At 46.5% G+C, this 18,376-nt stretch overlaps 1 protein-coding gene across 1 annotated transcript in view; it reads right to left on the bottom strand.

Annotated features, from left to right (window-relative positions):
* Positions 1 to 18,376, bottom strand: part of ARHGEF10L (Rho guanine nucleotide exchange factor 10 like) — a 75,395-nt gene that overhangs the window by 36,980 nt on the left and 20,039 nt on the right. The window contains exons 2-5 of the mRNA XM_075840929.1: positions 17,900 to 17,959; positions 15,859 to 16,053; positions 6,116 to 6,143; positions 43 to 134 (exon numbers count right to left, since the gene is read on the bottom strand). Coding sequence (XP_075697044.1) covers positions 43 to 134; positions 6,116 to 6,143; positions 15,859 to 16,053; positions 17,900 to 17,959 — 375 coding nt within the window. The remainder of the gene's footprint in view (positions 1 to 42; positions 135 to 6,115; positions 6,144 to 15,858; positions 16,054 to 17,899; positions 17,960 to 18,376) is intronic.

Raw genomic sequence — 18,376 nt, 5'->3', positions numbered from 1 at the left:
AATATTAGTCGCCTCTGTAGTCTCATGAATGTCGGTACTCACGTTTCCGGCTTAGACTCTTCTTGATGCTGTAAGTGCGGACCCCCAGCCTTCCCTGACCCCCGGGCTCTTCATTACGGACACTGGACAGGGCCCTGGAAAGAGAAGGAGTTTATAAATATGAGGAATACTTCATGTGCACTGGCCCCGGGGCCCCACCATGTCCTGACAGATGCAGTGATCTCTGTGTATCAGCCCTGTCCTGTTATCCTATATCCATAGATCCCCCCATATACACATAACCCCCATCTGCAGCTCCGCTGATACTCCCTGACATTTCTGCAAGAGTTTGGGGAAAACAATGGGATCTCTGTCTCAGAGCGGTCGCTGAGGTTCAGCGGTCTCTATTTCGGTCAGGGAAGTCTCTGCAGAGCCGCAGTCTCTATATTGCAGCGTTCTCATTCATTGACATGACAGGACCCGGCTGTTGTGTAATAGGGTTATAATGTACGGGCACATTGTGTAGGGTAGTAGTTACATTGTAGCAGCGCAGGGTTCTAGGATTACAATGTAGCATTAGGGTTATAGGTCACCCCATAGTCTGTTCACAGCCCTGCTGCAATTACCTGCGCTTAACCCCTCACAGTCCACAGCCCAGCCAATCCCTCCGCTGCCATGAATTTGACCAGCAGGAAGTGGATGAAAGATTCAGACTCCAGTCACACATCCCGGGCCTCGCTCTCATTCCCCCCTCCCCCTAGGTCTGCCTCTCCCAGAATTGGGGCTGCGGGGTGACATTCTCACATCAATATGCACGTGAATGATCTGTGGCGGCTCTGAACAGCAGGGGGGAGACCAAGGCCGCACAATATCATACCCGCGCTATATCATATCCGCACAATATCACACCCGCACAATATCATATCCGCAACAAATCCCCTGCAAACCTCTGAGATCTCCCACTGACCGCCCCTCCGAGTGCACCCATTCGTGATGGAGGGTAAAGCATTTATTCCGGTTTTGTGCAACTTTCCAATTTCCTCTCCATTTACAAGATTTCTGCTTGCGGTCAGTGAATCAAAATATTCCTTATTGACATCCAGAAGCTGAAAACCCATCCTGATCTAATAATTGAGTCTGTTGCAATGTCCCAAATCCTCTGTGAGGTAAACACCCTGGACTCCAGACTGATACATTGTAACAAACTATCAAGACAGGAAAGAGATTTCTGCAGCTGTGTTTAGCTCACAGAGGATTGTCTAGACGGGATACATTGTAACAAGTCCTCAGCTGTCACATGTCAGAAGTTTGTTAAAACCAGAATAAATGGATGTAGAATATTAGTTGTAGACATTAACTCAGGACTTGTCACTTGACAACCAGGGACAAATCTTTCCTTGCAGCTGCTGTAGCACTACAAGTCCCAGCATGCCTTACGCTAGGACTCTGCATGTACGACATGAAACGCGGCTTTTTTCTAGGAAATGTAAGTGGTGTATGTGAACAAGGAACAACCTCCGGCAGGCGGTGGTAAAGGAGGGAGATTCCAGTGTGAGAGGCAGAACTGAGAAGTCGTCCGCAATGATGAAGATTCCTCACTGACCATTGATGAGCAGCAGTGACGCTGGAGGCCGCGCTCGTAGGAGTCCATACACACGAGGCGAAACTCAGGTGAACCGGACGATTATGGCGGGATCATCCAATGGTGTATGGGGGCCACCCTGATGGCCGATGTCGGGGGAGAGAAGGATTGGCCATGTTGGAAGGGAGATCAGTCCTGAGGGGTCTGGCAGCGGTTTATTCCCCTCTCCCCGTTTATGGGGGAGTCTGGAGAAATAAGTGTTCGGCCAGCAGTTATTTAATGGCCGCCTTTAGGCGAAATCTGCCCATACACCCAGGACAGCTGTCGTCCGACCGCTCCCGGGTCCCCCATACAGGTGTTTAGCGCAGCGTATTTGTGTTTTCAACGGGTAGAGGGGAATAAGCCGCTGCCGGACACATCTGACCACATGCCCGATCCCCCTTCCCTATGATATCTGCTGTTGGGGGCGCATTAGATGGTCCCGCCATCATTTATCTAATGGGTATGTCCAGATAAGGGCACACGAGGGTAAACTGGACCGTTACAGAGCGTGTCGCCCTATACACACTCTATATACCCGCACAGCTGCAGACGTCTGCCAGTCACTTCTTATTCTAATGAAAACCCATCTGCACGCTGGCATACAAGTCAGCAGACCAAGCGGGCATAGAGGCCGAACGTGCACCGCGCCAGCTAAACCACCCGATAAATGTTCATCACAAAGCGACTCAGCAACGAAAATCAGGAGCGCGAACCTTATACAACGTCCTCCACACTGTGATACCATCATCACCATAAAGGCCCTGCAGAACATCGCTCCTCCACCTCCTGACAGATACATAGTGATATATCCTGCAGATTATTACACCACTGACCTCTCTACAGATCTGCAGAACATTGCTCCTCTACCTCCTGACAGATACATAGTGATATATCCTGCAGATTATTACACCACTGACCTCTCTACAGATCTGCAGAACATTGCTCCTCCACCTCCTGACAGATACATAGTGATATATCCTGCAGATTATTACACCACTGACCTCTCTACAGATCTGCAGAACATTGCTCCTCTACCTCCTGACAGATACATAGTGATATATCCTGCAGATTATTACACCCCTGACCTCTCTACAGATCTGCAGAACATTGCTCCTCTACCCCCTGACAGATACATAGTGATATATCCTGCAGATTATTACATCACTGACCTCTCTACAGATCTGCAGAGCATTGCTCCTCTACCTCCTGACAGATACATAGTGATATATCCTGCAGATTATTACAACACTGACCTCTCTACAGATCTGCAGAACATTGCTCCTCTACCTCCTGACAGATACATAGTGATATATCCTGCAGATTATTACACCCCTGACCTCTCTACAGATCTGCAGAACATTGCTCCTCTACCCCCTGACAGATACATAGTGATATATCCTGCAGATTATTACATCACTGACCTCTCTACAGATCTGCAGAGCATTGCTCCTCTACCTCCTGACAGATACATAGTGATATATCCTGCAGATTATTACAACACTGACCTCTCTACAGATCTGCAGAACATTGCTCCTCTACCTCCTGACAGATACATAGTGATATATCCTGCAGATTATTACACCACTGACCTCTCTACAGATCTGCAGAACATTGCTCCTCTACCTCCTGACAGATACATAGTGATATATCCTGCAGATTATTACACCACTGACCTCTCTACAGATCTGCAGAACATTGCTCCTCTACCTCCTGACAGATACATAGTGATATATCCTGCAATTATTACACCACTGACCTCTCTACAGATCTGCAGAACATTGCTCCTCTACCCCCTGACAGATACATAGTGATATATCCTGCAGATTATTACACCACTGACCTCTCTACAGATCTGCAGAACATTGCTCCTCTACCTCCTGACAGATACATAGTGATATATCCTGCAGATTATTACACCACTGACCTCTACAGATCTGCAGAACATTGCTCCTCTACCTCCTGACAGATACATAGTGATATATCCTGCAGATTATTACAACACTGACCTCTCTACAGATCTGCAGAACATTGCACCTCTACCTCCTGACAGATACATAGTGATATATCCTGCAGATTATTACACCACTGACCTCTCTACAGATCTGCAGAACATTGCTCCTCTACCTCCTGACAGATACATAGTGATATATCCTGCAGATTATTACAACACTGACCTCTCTACAGATCTGCAGAACATTGCTCCTCTACCTCCTGACAGATACATAGTGATATATCCTGCAGATTATTACACCACTGACCTCTCTACAGATCTGCAGAACATTGCTCCTCTACCTCCTGACAGATACATAGTGATATATCCTGCAGATTATTACACCACTGACCTCTCTACAGATCTGCAGAACATTGCTCCTCTACCTCCTGACAGATACATAGTGATATATCCTGCAGATTATTACAACACTGACCCCTCTACAGATCTGCAGAACATTGCTCCTCTACCTCCTGACAGATACATAGTGATATATCCTGCAGATTATTACACCACTGACCTCTCTACAGATCTGCAGAACATTGCACCTCTACCTCCTGACAGATACATAGTGATATATCCTGCAGATTATTACACCCCTGACCTCTCTACAGATCTGCAGAACATTGCTCCTCTACCTCCTGACAGATACATAGTGATATATCCTGCAGATTATTACACCACTGACCTCTCTACAGATCTGCAGAACATTGCTCCTCCACCTCCTGACAGATACATAGTGATATATCCTGCAGATTATTACACCACTGACCTCTCTACAGATCTGCAGAACATTGCTCCTCTACCTCCTGACAGATACATAGTGATATATCCTGCAGATTATTACACCACTGACCTCTCTAGAGATCTGCAGAACATTGCTCCTCTACCTCCTGACAGATACATAGTGATATATCCTGCAGAGTATTACACCACTGACCTCTACAGATCTGCAGAACATTGCTCCTCTACCTCCTGACAGATACATAGTGATATATCCTGCAGATTATTACACCACTGACCTCTCTACAGATCTGCAGAACATCGCTCCTCTACCTCCTGACAGATATAGTGATATATCCTGCAGATTATTACACCACTGACCTCTCTACAGATCTGCAGAACATCGCTCCTCTACCTCCTGACAGATATAGTGATATATCCTGCAGATTATTACACTACTGACCTCTCTACAGATCTGCAGAACATCGCTCCTCTACCTCCTGACAGATATAGTGATATATCCTGCAGATTATTACACCACTGACCTCTACAGATCTGCAGAACATTGCTCCTCTACCTCCTGACAGATACATAGTGATATATCCTGCAGATTATTACACCACTGACCTCTCTACAGATCTGCAGAACATTGCTCCTCTACCTCCTGACAGATACATAGTGATATATCCTGCAGATTATAACACCACTGACCTCTACAGATCTGCAGAACATTGCTCCTCTACCTCCTAACAGATACATAGTGATATATCCTGCAGATTATTACACCACTGACCTCTCTACAGATCTGCAGAACATCGCTCCTCCACCTCCTGACAGATACATAGTGATATATCCTGCAGATTATTACACCACTGACCTCTCTATAGATCTGCAGAACATCGCTCCTCTACCTCCTGACAGATACATAGTGATATATCCTGCAGATTATTACACCACTGACCTCTCTACAGATCTGCAGAACATCGCTCCTCTACCTCCTGACAGATACATAGTGATATATCCTGCAGATTATTACACCACTGACCTCTGCAGAGCATCACATTATTGTAGTAAATGAATTGATTTTGAGTATTTTCCTGAGGAACACCTGCATGTCTTCAGGAGACTCCACTCATCACGTAGGACCTAGATGACCTATATTATTTGCCCCCTTGTACCCCGGGATCACGGCGCTCCTGTTCCCATCAGATATGAGGATGAGTTGTATTAGACCATTGATAATTCCTTCGTCTCCATCATTCCGGATAATTCCTTATAAGACCAGAATGCAGCAGCGGGATGTTTCAGGGACTAGTGCACGCAGCGCTCTGGGAATCCTATACAGTCTGATCACAGGGACTCCCCTGAGAGCAGCCCACAAACATCTGATCCGAAAATATTTTTCTGTCTTTGTTTTCCTAAACTTCAGCGTCCAGCTCCCAGGACCTTTATTACTTTACTGTCAGCCTGAGTGGAAGCTTCACAGACTGGTGTTCACTTAAATGGGAATGAGCTGCAATACCAGACGTGGCCTATGGACAAGAATGGCGCCTTCTCTGGAAGAAAAAGAAAAACAGATCCCTTTTCCTAACCCTGGAACACCATTCCTCCATCATGGAAGCTGAGCTCTGGGCTGCTGTATGCAGGATCCTCACAATGAAGAGCCTGTGAACACTCTGGGGTCATATGACATCTTCAGACTCCTTAGAAGCACATGAATGAGTCTAAGGGACTAATATCTATATCTCCATATAAGATCTCACCCAGCCTACATAGAAAGTAGAGACCTCTGTACTTACTTTGATGGTCGCGCTGGAGCAGTTGGCTCTGTGAAAAGAAGAAAAGTGGCATTTTAAAAAAAAAACATGAAAAACAAGAAAAACTCTACAATCTATTTACAGCAGGACATCACTATAATCTGCAGCCCATCAACATGAAGGTGAACGGTGCAGGAGATTATTATCTGGCGTCACGTGTAGCTCTCTACAGTGTAGGATACGGCGTCATGACATCACGATGACATCACAACTCAGGATTATAGCAGCGTACATGGAAGTATAGGGAGAGATGAGGAGGATCCCTCACACTGCTGAGCAGAGGTCACTGTCACTCCGAGCAGCAGGGGCTCCGCTCATGAATCAATACCATCATTGTAGACGAATCCGGTCACTCTCAGAGGGTCACGTGACCATGAGCTCATTCATTTGCTTCTCAATAGAAATTGACGGTAATATTTCCCGACATATTATAAGGCGTGTCCAGACACGGAGGCCTCGCTGCGTGATGAAGGGTCTTGCCAGGATTTTACAGTGTCTTATTCCGTCCATAGCCGCACAGGTACCTCTGCTCATACAGCAACTCCCTCATACTGTAAAATTCCTTTAATCCAACATCAAAGGGCCTGACAAGCGCTGGATTATCAGATAGTTATAGAAAAGTCTATAGAACTCATCTGTAAATGTGAGAACCAGGAGCCCAAAACAGAATGTGACCACACAGGCCCACATAGAGGGGGTTTCTGGGAGTATCAGATTGGTGGGGGTCCGACTAACAAGCACCCCCACGATCACCTGATTAAAGGGGCCATGGTGCTCCGGTGAGCGCTGTGGGCTCTTCATGTCCAGAGATGTGCCTGGTAAGAAATAAAGAGGCCGCAGCGTTTACCGGAGCACCGCGGCCCCTTTAATCAGCTGATCGAGGGGGTGCTGGGGGTTGGACCCCCACCGATCTTATATTTATGACCTATCCGAACAACAGATCATCAATATCAAAGTCCAGGAAAACCCCTTTAGGCCTAATTCACACGAGCGTGTTCGGTCTGTGATATATACGGTCCGCATATCGGCAGGGAGCCGGGCTCCTAGGATCAGTTATCTATGACGCCGGGTGTCGCTGCCTCCCTGCAGAATTACTGTCCTGTGCTGAAAACATGATCACAGTGCGGGTCAGTTTTCCGGCAGCGAGGCAGGGACTCCTGGAATCGTACGTAAAGTAACTCTGATGCTTTTAGCGTTCCTCCTGCACGGTGTTCAGTCCGGGAAATACTGCCGACATGCGGATCGTAGATCACGGACCAAACATGTTCGTGTGAATTAGGCCTTATGGTAGGAACACACGGCATAAACATTGCGGATTTTCCACAACGGATTTCCCTGCGGAAAATCCCTGGATTATTACAGTAGCAGCGGGTGGATGAGATATCAACAATTCTGGAAAAAAGCCACCGAAAAAATGCACGTAAATTGACCTGCGGTGCGGTTTCTTGAGTCGCAGCATGTCCATTAATGCTACGGAATCGCTGCACTTGTGTTGCGGGGTTTCCCCCCTTTTGAATTCAATTGGGTGCTTAAACCCGCAACAAAGTGGTGAATTCCGCCGCAAAAATCGCAAGTAAGAAAAAAGTCAGACTTACCCAGAGTTCCCTGCTTCTTTTCCCTGGTCCGGCCTCCTGGGATGACGATTCATCCCATGTGACTGCTGCAGCCAGTCACAGGCTGCAGCGGTCACATGGCCTGTGACGTCATCCCAGGAGGCTGGTCCACGCACAGGAGAGGGGGGTAAGTATCACGGTTTTGTTTTTCCGGCGCGGCTTTATGCAGCGGAAAATACACCCGAAAATCCGCCCTGAACACTCTGTGGGTGTTCCTATACTTGGGCCGTGTTCACATGGGGAGGATACGCTGTGTAAAAGCAGGCAGCGTCTCCACCCTGTGCGCCACAGGGAATTCCGGGCGAAAAATCGCACCAAACTGTGGTGCAGTTTTTCGCCCGGACTGTCCGCTGCGGAAAACTGCTGCATTAACCGGCCTGTCAGCGTGCCGGCCTCCTGGAATGACGTTGCATCCCATGTGACTGCTGCAGCCTGTGATTGGCTGCAACAGTCACATGAGATGAAGCATCACCCCAGGAGGCCACGCTGCAGGGAGGAACACAGAATCCTGGGTAAGCATGAGTTGTTGTTTTTTTTTTTTTTGCGGAGTTGCGTTTTTTGCGGAAGGGATTTACCTCCGTATTGAATTCAATGGGGAAAACTCACAACAAATAAGCAGCGACTACACAAATACAACTGACGCTGCGGAATAAAACTCTGCACCGCAGGTCCATTTCTGAGCGGTTCTTCCGCTCCGTATTTCCGCGGCGTGTGGAGGAGATTTGTTTTATCTCATCCACTTTGCTGCTACTGTATTTGCTGTGGATTTCCACGTGTGAACGGACAAAAAAAAGTCATGTCACGGTGTAAATTTGCGGTAAAATGTGCAAAATATCGCCAAATTTGTTTGATGATGAGATGAGTCGGCGCCGTGTCCAATGAGAAGTATAAAGACGGAAAGTGGCACAAATTTTACTGCGAATCTCCAACTTTACAATCTAGAATTTCCCTGCGTCATCTCATCCTCAGAATCGCTCTACGGAGGAGTGTGATGCCGGTAACCCTTCATTGGCGCTGGTCCGTGGGCACCGGTCTATTCAGGGAGAGCGGCACGAGGCGGACGATGAGAGTTATACTGGCAGACCACAACTTATCTGTATTTTATGTTTCTCGTTTTGTATTAACAAAAAAAAGCATTTTTAAACAATTGTAAAATGAAAAGTTTTGCAACTTTCTAATAGCCATTGTATTTCAATTCCTCGTCAGTGTTAATATCTGTGCTTGCTGTCAGTGAACGAGACCTAATACTTCTCACAGCTGACGGTTTGTTACAGTTGTATCCAGTCTGGACTCCAGACTGATACATTTTACCTGCACTAATACATTGTAACAAACTGTCAGGACAGGAGAGAGATTTGCGCTGCTGGTGTGTTTAGATCACAGAGGATTGTCTGCACTGAATATAATCACAAAACCAAACCCATCAGTTGTGTGAGCAGGACAAGGAGGTCTCAACAGTTTTCAGCCTCATATTTACATAAAACCAGAAACCCCCAAAGAATAATAAGAAAAAAATCCCTTTACTTTCCTCCACCCTCCTCTGGTGGTCCTTAACTTTCCTATACATTAGTCTGGGGGACCATTACTTTTCTCTACATTGCTCTGGGGGTCCATTACTTTCCATCTCACTCCTTTGGGGGTCCATTACTTTCCTCTACATTAGTCTGGGGTCCATTACTTTCCTCTACATTACTCTGGGGTCCATTACTTTCCTGTACATTGCTCTGGGGGTCCATTACTTTCCTGTACATTGCTCTGGGGGTCCATTACTTTCCGTCTCACTCCTTTGGAGGTCCATTAATTTCCTCTACATTACTCTGGGGGTCCATTACTTTCCTCTACATTAGTCTGGGGGTCCATTACGTTCCTCTACATTACTCTGGGGGTCCATTTCTTTCCTCTACATTGCTCTGGGGGTCCATTACTTTCCTCTACATTGCTCTGGGGGTCCTTAACTTTCCTATACATTACTCTGGGGGTCCATTACTTTCCTATACATTACTCTGGGGGTCCATTACTTTCCTCTACATTGTTCTGGGGGTCCATTACGTTCCTCTACATTACTCTGGGGGTCCATTACTTTCCTCTACATTGCTCTGGGGGTCCATTACTTTCCTCTACATTGCTCTGGGGGTCCATTACTTTTCTCTACATTGCTCTGGGGGACCATTACTTTCCTCTACATTACTCTGGGGGTCCATTACTTTCCTCTACATTACTCTGGGGGTCCATTACTTTCCTCTACATTGCTCTGGGGGTCCATTACTTTTCTCTACATTGCTCTGGGGGACCATTACTTTCCTCTACATTACTCTGGGGGTCCATTACTTTCCTCTACATTACTCTGGGGGTCCATTACTTTCCTCTACATTACTCTGGGGGTCCATTACTTTCCTCTACATTACTCTGGGGGTCCATTACTTTCCTCTACATTGCTCTGGGGGTCCATTACTTTCCTCTACATTGCTCTGGGGGTCCATTACTTTCCTCTACATTGCTCTGGGGGACCATTACTTTCCTCTACATTGCTCTGGGGGTCCATTACTTTCCTCTACATTGCTCTGGGGGTCCATTACTTTCCTCTACATTGCTCTGGGGGTCCATTACTTTTCTCTACATTGCTCTGGGGGTCCATTACTTTCCTCTACATTGCTATGGGGGACCATTACTTTTCTCTACATTGCTCTGGGGGTCCGTTATTTTCCACTACATTGCTCTGGGGGTCCATTACTTTCCTCTACATTGTTCTGGGGGTCCATTACGTTCCTCTACATTACTCTGGGGGTCCATTTCTTTCCTCTACATTGCTCTGGGGGTCCATTACTTTCCTCTACATTGCTCTGGGGGTACTTAACTTTCCTATACATTACTCTGGGGGTCCATTACTTTCCTATACATTACTCTGGGGGTCCATTACTTTCCTCTACATTGTTCTGGGGGTCCATTACGTTCCTCTACATTACTCTGGGGGTCCATTACTTTCCTCTACATTGCTCTGGGGGTCCATTACTTTTCTCTACATTACTCTGGGGGTCCATTACTTTCCTCTACATTGCTCTGGGGGTCCATTACTTTTCTCTACATTGCTCTGGGGGACCATTACTTTCCTCTACATTACTCTGGGGGTCCATTACTTTCCTCTACATTACTCTGGGGGTCCATTACTTTCCTCTACATTACTCTGGGGGTCCATTACTTTCCTCTACATTACTCTGGGGGTCCATTACTTTCCTCTACATTGCTCTGGGGGTCCATTACTTTCCTCTACATTGCTCTGGGGGACCATTACTTTCCTCTACATTGCTCTGGGGGTCCATTACTTTCCTCTACATTGCTCTGGGGGTCCATTACTTTCCTCTACATTGCTCTGGGGGTCCATTACTTTTCTCTACATTGCTCTGGGGGTCCATTACTTTTCTCTACATTGCTCTGGGGGTCCATTACTTTCCTCTACATTGCTATGGGGGACCATTACTTTCCTCTACATTGCTCTGGGGGTCCATTTCTTTCCTCTACATTGCTCTGGGGGACCATTACTTTTCTCTACATTGCTCTGGGGGTCCGTTATTTTCCACTACATTGCTCTGGGGGACCATTACTTTCCTCTACATTGCTCTGGGGGTCCATTACTTTCCTCTACATTGCTATGGGAGACCATTACTTTCCTCTACATTGTTCTGGGGGTCCATTACGTTCCTCTACATTACTCTGGGGGTCCATTACTTTCCTCTACATTGCTCTGGGGGTCCATTACTTTCCTCTACATTGCTCTGGGGGACCATTACTTTCCTCTACATTGCTCTGGGGGTCCATTACTTTCCTCTACATTGCTCTGGGGGACCATTACTTTCCTCTACATTGCTATGGGGGACCATTACTTTCCTCTACGCTACTCTGGGGGTCCATTACTTTCCTCTACATTGCTCTGGGGGTCCATTACTTTCCTCTACATTACTCTGGGGGTCCATTACTTTCCTCTACATTGCTCTGGGGGTCCATTACTTTTCTCTACATTGCTCTGGGGGACCATTACTTTCCTCTACATTACTCTGGGGGTCCATTACTTTCCTCTACATTACTCTGGGGGTCCATTACTTTCCTCTACATTACTCTGGGGGTCCATTACTTTCCTCTACATTACTCTGGGGGTCCATTACTTTCCTCTACATTGCTCTGGGGGTCCATTACTTTCCTCTACATTGCTCTGGGGGACCATTACTTTCCTCTACATTGCTCTGGGGGTCCATTACTTTCCTCTACATTGCTCTGGGGGTCCATTACTTTCCTCTACATTGCTCTGGGGGTCCATTACTTTTCTCTACATTGCTCTGGGGGTCCATTACTTTCCTCTACATTGCTATGGGGGACCATTACTTTTCTCTACATTGCTCTGGGGGTCCGTTATTTTCCACTACATTGCTCTGGGGGTCCATTACTTTCCTCTACATTGTTCTGGGGGTCCATTACGTTCCTCTACATTACTCTGGGGGTCCATTTCTGTCCTCTACATTGCTCTGGGGGTCCATTACTTTCCTCTACATTGCTCTGGGGGTCCTTAACTTTCCTATACATTACTCTGGGGGTCCATTACTTTCCTATACATTACTCTGGGGGTCCATTACTTTCCTCTACATTGTTCTGGGGGTCCATTACGTTCCTCTACATTACTCTGGGGGTCCATTACTTTCCTCTACATTGCTCTGGGGGTCCATTACTTTCCTCTACATTACTCTGGGGGTCCATTACTTTCCTCTACATTGCTCTGGGGGTCCATTACTTTTCTCTACATTGCTCTGGGGGACCATTACTTTCCTCTACATTGCTCTGGGGGTCCATTACTTTCCTCTACATTACTCTGGGGGTCCATTACTTTCCTCTACATTACTCTGGGGGTCCATTACTTTCCTCTACATTACTCTGGGGGTCCATTACTTTCCTCTACATTGCTCTGGGGGTCCATTACTTTCCTCTACATTGCTCTGGGGGACCATTACTTTCCTCTACATTGCTCTGGGGGTCCATTACTTTCCTCTACATTGCTCTGGGGGTCCATTACTTTCCTCTACATTGCTCTGGGGGTCCATTACTTTCCTCTACATTGCTCTGGGGGTCCATTTCTTTCCTCTACATTGCTCTGGGGGTCCGTTATTTTCCACTACATTGCTCTGGGGGACCGTTACTTTCCTCTACATTGCTCTGGGGGTCCGTTACTTTCCTCTACATTGCTATGGGGGACCATTACTTTCCTCTACATTGTTCTGGGGGTCCATTACGTTCCTCTACATTACTCTGGGGGTCCATTACTTTCCTCTACATTGCTCTGGGGGTCCATTACTTTCCTCTACATTGCTCTGGGGGACCATTACTTTCCTCTACATTGCTCTGGGGGTCCATTACTTTCCTCTACATTGCTCTGGGGGACCATTACTTTCCTCTACATTGCTATGGGGGACCATTACTTTCCTCTACGCTACTCTGGGGGTCCATTAGTTTCCTCTACATTACTCTGGGGGACCATTACTTTCCTCTACGTTACTCTGGGGGTCCATTACTTTCCTCTACATTGCTCTGGGGGTCCATTACTTTCCTCTACATTACTCTGGGGGTCCATTACTTTCCTCTACATTGCTCTGGGGGTCCATTACTTTCCTCTACATTGCTCTGGGGGACCATTACTTTCCTCTACATTGCTATGGGGGACCATTACTTTCCTCTACGCTACTCTGGGGGTCCATTAGTTTCCTCTACATTACTCTGGGGGACCATTACTTTCCTCTACGTTACTCTGGGGGTCCATTACTTTCCTCTACGCTACTCTGGGGGTCCATTACTTTTCTCTACATTGCTCTGGGGGTCCATTACTTTCCTCTACATTGCTCTGGGGGACCATTACTTTTCTCTACATTGCTCTGGGGGTCCATTAGTTTTCTCTACATTGCTCTGGGGGACCATTACTTTTCTCTACATTGCTCTGGGGGACCATTACTTTTCTCTACATTGCTCTGGGGGTCCGTTATTTTCCACTACATTGCTCTGGGGGACCATTACTTTCCTCTACGTTACTCTGGGGGTCCATTACTTTCCTCTACGTTACTCTGGGGGTCCATTACTTTCCTCTACATTGCTCTGGGGGTCCATTACTTTCCTCTACATTGCTCTGGGGGACCATTACTTTTCTCTACATTGCTATGGGGGTCCATTACTTTCCTCTACATTGCTATGGGGGACCATTACTTTTCTCTACATTGCTCTGGGGGTCCGTTATTTTCCACTACATTGCTCTGGGGGTCCATTACTTTCCTCTACATTGTTCTGGGGGTCCATTACTTTCCTCTACGCTACTCTGGGGGTCCATTAGTTTCCTCTACATTACTCTGGGGGTCCATTACTTTTCTCTACATTGCTCTGGGGGTCCATTACTTTCCGCTACATTGCTCTGGGGGTCCATTACTTTCCTCTACATTACTCTGGGGGACCATTACTTTCCTCTACATTGCTCTGGGGGGGGTCCATTATTTTCCTCTACATTGCTCTGGGGGGGGTCCATTACTTTCCTCTACATTGCTCTGGGGGTCCACTACATTCCTCTACATTGCTCTAGGGGTCCGTTACTTTCCTCTACATTGCTCTGGTGGGACCATTACTTTCCTCTACGTTACTCTGGGGGTCCATTACTTTCCTCTACATTGCTCTGGGGGTCCACTACATTCCTCTACATTGCTCTAGGGGTCCGTTACTTTCCTCTACATTGCTCTGGTGGGACCATTACTTTCCTCTACGTTACTCTGGGGGTCCATTAGTTTCCTCTACGTTACTCTGGGGGTCCATTACTTTCCTCTACGTTGCTCTGGGGGGACCATTACTTTTCTTTACGTTGCTCTGGGGGTGCAATACTTTCCTCTACGTTACTCTGGGGGTCCATTACTTTCCTCTACATTGCTCTGGGGGTCCATTACGTTCCTCTACATTGCTCTGGGGGTCCATTACGTTCCTCTACAGTACTCTGGGGGTCCATTACGTTCCTCTACAGTACTCTGGGGGACCATTACTTTCCTGTACATTGTTCTGGGGGTCCATTACTTTCCTCTACAGTACTCTGGGGGACCATTACTTTCCTCTACATTGCTCTGGGGGTCCACTACATTCCTCCACATTACTCTGGGGGTCCATTACTTTCCTGTACATTGTTCTGGGGGTCCATTACTTTCCTCTACAGTACTCTGGGGGTCCATTACGTTCCTCTACATTGCTCTGGGGGTCCACTACATTCCTCCACATTACTCTGGGGGTCCATTACTTTCCTGTACATTGTTCTGGGGGTCCATTACGTTCCTCTACATTACTCTGGGGGTCCATTACTTTCCTGTACATTGTTCTGGGGGTCCATTACGTTCCTCTACATTGTTCTGGGGGTCCATTACGTTCCTCTACATTGCTCTGGGGGTCCATTACGTTCCTCTACATTGCTCTGGGGGTCCATTACGTTCCTCTACATTATTCTGGGGGTCCATTACGTTCCTCTACATTACTCTGGGGGTCCATTTCTTTCCTCCACATTGCTCTGGGGGGTCCATTTCTTTCCTCCACATTGCCCTGGGGTCCATTACTTTCCTGAACATTATTCTGGGCATCCATTACTTTCCTGTACATTATTCTGGGGGTCCATTACGTTCCTCTACATTACCCTGGGGGTCCATTACTTTCCTCTACATTGCCCTGGGGGTCCATTACTTTCCTCTACATTACTCTGGGGTCCATTACGTTCCTCTACATTGCCCTGGGGGTCCATTACTTTCCTCTACATTGCCCTGGGGGTCCATTACTTTCCTCTACATTACTCTGGGGGTCCATTACTTTCCTCTACATTACTCTGGGGGTCCATTACTTTCCTCCACATTGCCCTGGGCGTCCATTACTTTCCTCCACATTAATCTGTATGATCTTTTAATACAGAACATCCAGTGTGGATCTATAATTAGAGATGTGTTTGGTGCCAGTCTGGAGATCGCTGGATTGTGCCAGCCCCGATGACATATAGTCAATTTCAGCTGCTGAGGGTTAAGTAGCACAACCTGCATCACTGGTTTGGGGGAGGATGAGGGTGATAGTTACCTCTGCTGGGAGTGGCGTGTTCCTCTACAAGAGCAGTTTCTGAGAGGCTATTTGATGATGGCTGCCGGATCTTTAACCCTTTACAGGTATCAGGATCCTCGCCGTCACTGTCAAAATCAAAGAATTCCCCATCATCATCATCATCAGCATCATCCTGCTGGGGGCAGCCGCCAGTATTCTCCAAGGGGACATTATCTGACAAAACAGTAGATAACACACATGTAACATTACCCATCACACACATGTAACATTACCCATCACACACATGTAACATTACCCATCACACACATGTAACATTACCCATCACACACATGTAACATTACCCATCACACACATGTAACATTACCCATCACACACATGTAACATTACCCATCACACACACGTAACATTACCCATCACACACACGTAACATTACCCATCACACACACGTAACATTACCCATCACACACACGTAACATTACCCATCACACACACGTAACATTACCCATCACACACATGTAACATTACCCATCACACACATGTAACATTACCCATCACACACATGTAACATTACCCATCACACACATGTAACATTACCCATCACACACATGTAACATTACCCATCACACACATGTAACATTACCCATCACACACACGTAACATTACACATCACACACACGTAACATTACACATCACACACACGTAACATTACCCATCACACACATGTAACATTACCCACCACACACACGTAACATTACCCATCACACACACGTAACATTACCCATCACACACACGTAACATTACCCATCACACACACGTAACATTACCCATCACACACATGTAACATTACCCATCACACACACGTAACATTACCCATCACACACATGTAACATTACCCATCACACACATGTAACATTACACATCACACACACGTAACATTACACATCACACACACGTACCATTACCCATCACACACACGTAACATTACCCATCACACACACGTAACATTACACATCACACACACGTAACATTACCCATCACACACATGTAACATTACACATCACACACATGTAACATTACCCATCACACACGTAACATTATACATCACACACGTAACATTATACATCACACACACGTAACATTACACATCACACACACGTAACATTACCCATCACACACACGTAACATTACCCATCACACACATGTAACATTACCCATCACACACACGTAACATTATACATCACACACACGTAACATTACCCATCACACACACGTAACATTACCCATCACACACACGTAACATTACCCATCACACACATGTAACATTACCCATCACACACATGTAACATTACCCATCACACACATGTAACATTACCCATCACACACACGTAACATTACCCATAACACACATGTAACATTACCCATCACACACACGTAACATTATACATCACACACACGTAACATTACCCATCACACACATGTAACATTACCCATCACACACACGTAACATTACCCATCACACACACGTAACATTACCCATCACACACACGTAACATTACACATCACACACACGTAACATTACCCATCACACACATGTAACATTACCCATCACACACATGTAACATTATACATCACACACACGTAACATTACCCATCACACACACGTAACATTACCCATCACACACATGTAACATTATACATCACACACACGTAACATTACACATCACACACACGTAACATCACCCATCACACACATGTAACATTACCCATCACACACACATGTAACATTATACATCACACACACGTAACATTACCCATCACACACATGTAACATTACCCATCACACACACGTAACATTATACATCACACACACGTAACATTCAGGTTATACAGGGATTTATATAGTACATTTGGGTGGCAATCACACAGACTAGGGGTGTAGAATTATTACACATCACACACTGGGGGTTTTGGGGGACACACCCCTGAGATATGGGGAGTTGCAGGCAGGTATGCTCAATGTCATTAGTGAGGGGGGGGGGGGTTGCGCAGGGTACTGTACCTAGTGAGTGGAAGTGAAACCGGGCGCTCTCTGCAGAATCCATCTTTCCTGTGCTTGGACCTGAAATACAGGGACAGACTAAGCACTTGCCCCGTCTCACACAGCCAGACCGTCCAGACGTCCCCACCCCTGATACCTGCCCTGCACCCAGAGGTACAAAACAACCACACACACCTGTCTGCTGAGATAATGACAATTACCCTCTGTGGCCTAGAACATACACAAATACACGTGACTGAACAACCACAACACAATATCTTATATACACACACCTCACCCTGCACAGCAGCACTACCAGCCCAGCCCAATACATCAACTGTGTCATAACCAGGGCCGCCCGCCATTGTAGCTCTGTATGTAAAGACAACGCACAGTACAACTCCTCTATCTGCTCTAATTCTGTATATACACTGCACAGTACCACTTCTCCTGTCCTGTATACTGGGTGTAATTCTCAGTATCTGTATTATTCTGTAT

Source organism: Rhinoderma darwinii, chromosome 10 (assembly GCF_050947455.1).
Source record: "Rhinoderma darwinii isolate aRhiDar2 chromosome 10, aRhiDar2.hap1, whole genome shotgun sequence".
Taxonomy (NCBI): domain Eukaryota; kingdom Metazoa; phylum Chordata; class Amphibia; order Anura; family Rhinodermatidae; genus Rhinoderma; species Rhinoderma darwinii.
This window is presented reverse-complemented; position numbering and strand designations above follow the sequence as displayed.